The following is an 8,648-nucleotide window of genomic DNA, read 5'->3' as shown; positions in this document are numbered from 1 at the left end:
AAAAAAAAAATGACCACCACCAAACAAACAAAAAACCCTGAAAATACCAGGCTCTGTTGAAGTTAGAGAGCAACCAGAAGTCATACATTGAGGGAAAGGACACAAACTGTGCAGTTGCTTTGCAGAAATGGTCAGAGAGTTTCTCATAAAGATAAACATCCACTTACCATATGATCTAGCCATCTCAGTCCCAGGTATTTACCCGGGGAATTAAAAACTTATATTCAAGCAAAAACCTATTTGCAAATCTTTCTAACCCGTTTAGTCATAATTGCCAAAAACTAGAAATCAGCAGGATGTTCTTCAATAGATTAATGGATAAACTGTACATCAGGATGATGAAATCTCCCCCACAATAAAAAAAGAATGGATTTTGATTCACTGAAGAACACAGATGACTCTTAAATGCATTTTGCTAAGGAAAGGACACAAAAGACTACATATGGTGTGGTCTCATTTATATGACATTCAGAAAAAGGCAAATATGTATGGATAGAAACAGATTGATGGTTGTCATGTGTTGAGGAAGAAGGGCTGAGTACAAAGGGGAAGCAAAAGGGAATTTGGGGGCAATGAAAATGTGGTGTTTGGTACTATGGAGAACACTTGACTCCAGGCATTTGTAAAAACCCACAGAACTGTATACAAGTTCATGCTATTCAAATTTTAAAAAGTACTTGGGATATGGACATAACCCAGTAAATGGCAGAACTACTCTAAAGAAGATGGGGAAGAAATGAGGGCCACGGCCTCAGTAACTTTGGAGAAAAAAGATTCTGACTGTATAGTGTAGGCTAAAGATAAAAAGCACCGCACACAAACAATGCACTGTAGTGTATATACAGAGAGAGTAGTGTATATATACACATATACACACGGGATGATAAATGAATAAATATATCATAGATAATGAAAGCCAAGGTTCTCACTGTAGGTGAAAGAAACTAAAAATAAGCAAAGGGAGAACGTGATGCTGGTTTAGAGTCAGAGGTATGAGTACACTCATGTTTACTTTAACAGATATTCAGGTAGATAGATACAGAAATATATTTGGCTGTATGTTTATAGTGGGTAAGTATACATACATATATTTCCTAGATGATCTCTGGGAAAACCTAGGCTCTGTGGTACCTTTGTAGCCATGAACATACCTATAATCCAGATCTTGGTTTTTGAATACCATTTTCCAAATAATTCAAATAATCAAGATTATTTGGAAAATTTATTTCTGGCCTAGGGCACAAAAATGCATCTTGGGTGCCAGAAAAATGAAGGATGTTACAAGCAAACCAACCAATAAACAAAAAAGGATGAGACTATGTTGAAAGCAGAGAGGAGTCAACCTGAATCAGCTCTCAAGCCAGGAGCCATTTGAGTCACAAAATAAGTAACAATAGTATGGGATATCAATCCAAAAAACAAAACACATATCCATGCGTCTACACAAATTAATAACTGAGTAAATAAATGAAAGAGGGGAAGGGATAGTCTTCCTTGAAGGATTCTAATTAATAAGTATAGTAGAAATGGAGGAAACAGAAAATCCCTAGCTATTCTGCTTCTGGCAAAAGCCACTGATATATGAAAATTAGTAGAGGAAAGTTGAAGGAAAAACAGGATTTTTGTATCACCTCAAGGTATCTCCCCTAAAACCTTTATTACTTACTATGATATGAATGTACCCCCTCCCAAAATTCCTATGTTGAGATCCTAACACCCAACATGATGGCATTAAGAGGTGGGGTCTCTGGGAGGTGATTAGGTCATGAAGGTATAGACCTCATGTGGGACTGATGCCCTTATAGAAGAGAGCCAAAAGAGTGATGTGAGGACACAGCAAAAAGATGGCCTTCTATGAACTAGGAAGCAGGCCATCACTAGGCTCTGAGTTTGCCAATATCTTGATCTTGGACTTCCAACCTCCAGAACTCTGAGAAATAACTCTCTGTTGTTTTCAAGGCACCCAATTTATGTTATTCTGTTACAACATCCCAAATGGACAAAGCCAAAAATTGGTACCAGAAGTGGGGTGCTGCTAAAAATGTGGAAGCAGCCTTGGAACTCACTGATGGGTAGAGGCTGAAAGAGGTTTAAAGTTGGTACTAGAAAAAAATATATACTGCTATGAAAGAACCCTTAAAGACAATTCTGGTGAGGACCCAAAAAGAGGAGAACAGAGGAAAAGCCTCAGTCTTCTTACAGAATACCTAAGTAATCCTGAACAGAGTGTCAGTAGAAATATGGATGGATGGTAAATGCCATTCTGCTTAGGTATCAAATGGAAATAAGAAACATATTATTGGATACTGGAGGAAAGGCAATTTTCATTAATAAAGTGGCAAAGAACTTGGCTGAATTGTGTCTATGTCCTGGTATTTTATGTAAAGTAGAACTTACAAGCGAAATTATTTCTATGGCTGAGGCAATTTCTAAGCAAAGTATTGGAGGAGAGGCTTGGTTTCTCTTGACTGCTCAGAGTAAAATGCAAGAAGGGAGAAATGACTTAAAGACAGAATTATTAATCAAAATATAAGCAAAACTGAAATATTTGGAATATTCTCAGAATATACATATTGAAAAAGAATGAGAGGGTCTATTCAGGAGAGAAGAAGAAGTAAATGGCCAAAGGGTCACCTGACAGGGAGATTAATCAGAGTCGTCCAAATAGAAGTCATGACTTTTATCAGAGACAATGGAAAAAATGACCTCCAAAGGCAATTAAAAAATCATCAGGGCTATCCCTCCCACTTCAGGCACAGAAAGCTCCAGGCCACAAGAGCACCTATTGGGGCAATGCCTGGTGAAACTATGGGGGCAAGGAAGCCCTGGTAACCCCAAGCTAGAAAAGCCACATGATTTCAGCCCAAGGGAATCACAGGATGCAACCCCACATAGAGCCATCATATGAATGGGACCACACAAAGCCATAGGGGTAGAGCCACCCAAAGTCTTGGGAGCCAGCCCCTGCCCAGCATAGCCATAGGGACACTGCCTTAGTGTGTCTGGAAGGCAGAACCCCTACTCTAGTGTGTCTGGAAGGTGGGATCTCCATCCCAGTGGGCCTTGGAGTGCAGAGCATCAATGAAGAGGATAATTTTAAGACAAGGTTTAGTAGAATTTGCCCTGTGGGGTTTCAGACTTGCTTAGAACCTGCTACTCCTTTCTTTTTTCCCATTTCTCTCTTTTGGAATGGAAATATTATCCCATGCCTGTCCCACCATTATATTTTAGAAACACATAATGTGTTTGATTTCATAGGTTCATAGAAAGCAATTTGCCTCAGAATGAATCATACATTGAATCTTATCCATATCTGATTTAGGTGATATTTAGATGAGACTTTGGACTTTAAACGTGAGTTTATGCTAGAAGAAGTGAAACTTTTGGGGCTTTTAGGATAGAATGAATATATTTTGCCTGTGAGACTGACGAACCTTGCAGGGGCCAGGGCAGAAAGCTCTGTTTGGAGTGGTTCGTATGTTGCAATCCTAACTCCAAAGTGATAGTATTAGGAGGTGGGCCTTTGGGAGGTGATGGAGTCATAAGGATAGAGCCCTTATGAATGGGATTAGTGCCCTTACAAAAGAGACCTGAGAGAGTTCCCTTGCCCACTCTGCCACATGAGGACGCAGTGGGAAGGCCATCTGTGAACCAAGAAGCTGGCTCTCTCCAGATACCTAATCTGCTGGCACCTTTTACTTGGATTTCCCATCCTTAAAAACTGAAACATGAATGTTTGTGTACATAAGCTACCTGGTCTATGGTACTCTGTGTAATAGCCCAAGACATTATTTACAAAGGAAAAGAGTGAGTGTGCAGTGGAGAAACTCGGTGAGCACCACTTTAACCACGGGCTTAAAGGTTAACATACTGGTAATGAGATATACTGACAGTATGATCCTGTGATGCCACACACTGAGAAGGGCGCATCCTCTCTGTGTTATCCTTCCTCAAAATGCACAACCTCAATCTAATTATGAAAAAAAAATCAGATCCAAATTGAGTATATTCTATGAAACACCTGGCAAGTACTCTTGAAAAATGTCAGGGTCTGAGAAAAACAAGGAAAGACTGAGGAAGTGTAATGGATGAGAAGTTATGATTAAAAAAAAAAAAGGCAATGTGAGATCTGGATTGGATCCTGAAGTGGAATAAAGACAACAGTGGAAAAACTGATGAAATCCGAATAAAGTCTGTAGTTTAATTAATAATATTGTACCAATGTTAATTTCTTGGCTTTGATACATGCACTATGGTTATGTAAGATGTTGCCATTATGGAAAGCTGAATGAATGATATGTGGGAAATCTTAATACTGTTTTACAACTCCTCAGTATGCCTTATTTCAAAATTAAAAAAAAATTTAAACCTTGCCACATGAAAAACAGTTAAATGTGCATAGAAGTAGATAATAACCTGTCAAACAAAAGTTTCAAGGAAGGTATAAGGGCTGACTTCAAAAATCTAAAGGAATGCCATGGAGAGGAAGAATTCGATTTGCTCTGTATTGGCTTAATTGGTAGAGTTGAGACCATGTTTAGAAACCAGTCAGAAACAAATTACAGCTCACTAAGAGGTCAGCAGGCAGAAATTTCCAAAGATGGAATGGGCCATCTCAGGGGATAGTTTTATATGATTGAAGGTGAAGCAAGGGCTTGATGACCACTCCTCAGGTACATTCTAGACAGGTCCTCCAACACATTGCTCCCCAAAATGCAGCTCAGAGACCAGAATTACCCACACTAGTATCAGCTGGGAGCTGTTAGAAATTCAGAATTGCAGAGTGTCAGGTCCCACCCAGACCTAGTGAAGAAGAATCTGTATTTTGCCAGTCTACAGGTGATTCACAGGCACAATAAAATGTGAGCAGTACTGCCATAGGGCAAAGTGAGCCTTTAAAGGTACCTCCCAATACAGATCTTATTTGATCATAAAATTGTAAATGACTCTAACATGTACTCAGTCGTAATTCTGGTCTGATATTTAATAGTTTAACTTTTAAACAATTTATGAAATGGCACCTCTAATGATATAGTCTTTGAATAAAATAATTAAATACTATTAATAAAACTATAATATTAAAGGTCTAATTAACTTAAAAGTAGATTCTGAAAGTAGAGCCTCAAAAGTTTATGCTAATGTAAAAAAATGAGAGCAATATCTTTTCAAAGTAATCTTTCATTATCACATTGTTTTTGCTATTATTCTTAAATTCTATACCATATTTGTGCATTTCCTCAGATGCACATTTGCATTTCTCCTAGCAAACTCTAAATTAATGGTGCATCACATACATAAATAAAATTTAAATTCTTATTAAACAGTAGAAGCTTCACAGGGATTTAATATTGCTTTAAAATTATTTATGCAAATGTGAAGCACACATATAAAATTGCTACAGAAAAGCATGTCACACAAGCCAGGAACATAAATAGCTTTTATATTTCTTATTAATAATGCAAGACTTCAGAAAATACCTTCTGTGCTTTTTAAGCCATAATTTTTCCATATAGGATAGACTGTCTTCTTTAAATTCAATGTTGAGTGGTTCTCTCCAAATTTTCAGATTAGTTTGTACTTCACATTCTTCCAATGAGTCTATAAAAATAAATATAATGTGCAAAATTAAGGTAATCTATAAATTACATCTCTCAATATACAAAACTTACCATTTTTGAAACAAATATGCTTTGATATTTATCTATGCAATCAACAGTTCTAGGTTTAATTAATGCAAATGTGTTAAATACTAGTGATTTATTAAATGACTGTATAGACAGTTTTCTTCAATAATCCCTTGAAATGAAAGAATCTTATGATTCATAAGGTTTTTAAAAGCAACCAATTCTCAGGGATGTACTGTATGGTGACTAACATAATATAATAAAAAAAAACATTAAAATAAAAAAAATTTTAAAAAGCAACCAATTCTTTTCAATGATAAATACAAACAGATTCATTATATATTCTATCAATGCACACACACATAAAGGTATGTATTATAGCCACTGACAATAATATTTACATATTATGGGAAACAGAAAATAAATAACTCAGAATGGCACCTGGAGGAGACAACTGTCCTCATGAATTTATATCTACATGGCAATTCACTTCCAGATGCTTAAGATGTTTCTGAAGTACTACTAAATTAAAACCACTATTCAGAGATATTTAAAACTGATGGAGATTTCTGGGAAAGAAAGCAGTGTAAATCCAGGATTACCAGTCTCTCCACCTTCCTGGATACTATCCCTCTCTCCAAACTGATCATCATAGGAGGAGAAAAATTGCTGAAGGAGAAGAAAGGGAAGTAGTAAAGAGGAGAAAAATTATTTTCGAAGACTGAAATTAGAGATTAGTTCCAACTTCATACAACATGGCTGTTAATGAATAGCTTCCAGAACAGCCAAATGCAGAAACTAAATAGAAAGAAACCAAAATAATTTAAGTCACACTACCCCTATTCTTCCCAAAAAGTGGAACTGTGTTGAAGAAAGCAATTGGAGGAAGTACTGAGCAACACCTCCAGAATACACTAAACTGAAAGAATGGGAGTTAAGGATGTGAGCAAAAGGAGATCCCTCTACTATGGGTCCTCCTTTCCAGTGCAAAACAAAGTATCTCTTGATAGGAAAGCTGAAGCTAAAAATGAGGATTCACTTTCTTCTCTGTCTAGTCATAAAGAAGAGCCACTCTGCTTGAGAGATAACCCCCAGATCTATCAGGTGAGGAGGAGGAAGGAAGTAAAGCAGCTGACCTGTGATTCACTCTTCTCCCATTACCAATGGTACATCCCCAGGAAATAAAGATGGCAGGTGACCTAGGTTAATTTGTTTGTGACTATGTTAATAACTGGACCTTCTGGCAAATAGATTAATGATATTTATGGAAGCAGACTCTTATCTGTTTAATGCATTTAACAGGACAGCCCTTGTTTAGAATTACTTATAGAAAACATATCTAGGACACATGGATCTATGAAACATGTCCCCTTGAAAAGTGCCACAGAAGCTACATAACTAAGGTTTTGGTTTGCTCCCTTGTTTTCACGGGTCTCTGGCTACCTTTTGTGAGAATTTGTGTGAGATACCCCAGTATTCATACTGATTGGATGGTGGGTGTTTTTCTCAATAGACAGTGCCAAAGTCTTAAGGTGAACATATCTTTTGATGTGTTTCAAGAGGTGTTGGAAGAACAGCCAGGCAGCCAGTGTAGCTGAAACAGAACAAGCCAGAAGGAGAATAAGTGGGAGGTGAGATCACAGAGATAACGGACTTCAGATTACCTTGAACCCTCCACGCCATTGTAAGTACTTGCCTTTCACACTAAAGGAAATGAGCCTTTGGAGTTCACTTAAAATGAAACTAAATTAGAAACTAAATTAGAGGGGTGCCTGAGTGGCTCAGTTGGTTAAGCGTCTGCCTTCAGCTCAGGTCATGATTCCAGGGTCCTGGGATTGAGTTGTGTGTATCAGGGTCCCTCCTCAGTGGGGAGTCTGTTTCTCCCTCTCCCTCTCCTTTTGCCCCTCCCCCTGCTCATGCTATCTCTCTGTCAAATAAAAAATAAAATCTTTGAAAAGACAAAAAATGAAATCAATAACAGAAATAACTAGAAAACTTGAAAATTCAAAGCATGTTACTAAGCTAAATGGCCAAGAAGCATATAAAAAGATACTCAATATCATTTGTAATGAGTTACACAAAATAAATATGCCATTTCATCTTTATCAGAGCAGCAAAAATTTAAAAATCTGACAAAGTGTTGATGATAATGGGAGGCGATCAAACCTCTTATCTACTGCAGCTGGCAGTATAAACTGATACAAATACTTTGGTAAATAATTCAGTTTTACCTAGTATAGTCAAAGACATACACAGCCTATGACCCAGCTATTCCACTCCCAGGAAAAGACATCCTAGAAATGTCTGCACATGTGTACCAAGAGACCTACAGACAAATATTCATACCAGCATTGTTTGTAATGGCAAAATGGGAACCAATCCCAAAACCCATCAACATTTAAACAGGTAAATAGTGGTATTTTCATATAGCAGACGACTTAGGCAGTAAAAATGAATAAAATACAACTATCCACATCTTCATGGGTAAATCTCAGTAAATAATAGTGAGTGAAGTAGGTTGCAAAAGAATACCTACAATAGCTTTCCACTTACCGAATGTTCAAATACATGCAAATTTAACAATTTATTGTTTAGAGATACACACGTATAGTAAACTACAAGGAAATTTTTTTTTAAATGAAAAAATACAGAATCTAGGTTAGTGACAATCTCTTAGAGAGGAGGAAAGAGAGGTGCCTGGGTGGCTCAGTGGGTTAAGCGTCTGCCCTCAGCTCAGGTAATGATCTCAGGGTCCTGGGATTAAGTCCGGAATAAGCTCCTTGCTCAGCAGGGAGTCTCTTTCTCCCTCCCTCTCTTCCACCTCCCCCCTTCATGCTCTCTTTCCCTCTGTCAACTAAATAAACAAAATCTTAAAAAAAAAAAGAGGAGGAAAGAAGAGAACAGGTGCTTACTGCTTTTTCTCCAGAATCTATACAAATTTTGTAAATGTTCTTTTGTATCAACTTAATATGTTAGGAAAAGAAAAATATTGGCAAACATATATATATGGTACACACAGAGTTT

At 37.3% G+C, this 8,648-nt stretch overlaps 1 protein-coding gene across 1 annotated transcript in view; it reads right to left on the bottom strand.

The window, feature by feature from the left end:
* Nucleotides 1–8,648, bottom strand: part of ZBBX (zinc finger B-box domain containing) — a 119,848-nt gene that overhangs the window by 68,536 nt on the left and 42,664 nt on the right. Inside the window, exon 9 of the mRNA XM_040621744.1 lies at nt 5,478–5,598. Coding sequence (XP_040477678.1) covers nt 5,478–5,598 — 121 coding nt within the window. The remainder of the gene's footprint in view (nt 1–5,477; nt 5,599–8,648) is intronic.

This window comes from Ursus maritimus, unplaced genomic scaffold (assembly GCF_017311325.1).
Source record: "Ursus maritimus isolate PB19 unplaced genomic scaffold, ASM1731132v1 scaffold_4, whole genome shotgun sequence".
Lineage (NCBI taxonomy): Eukaryota > Metazoa > Chordata > Mammalia > Carnivora > Ursidae > Ursus > Ursus maritimus.
Note: the sequence above shows the minus strand (reverse complement) of the source record. Positions and strands in the feature narration are given on the sequence as shown.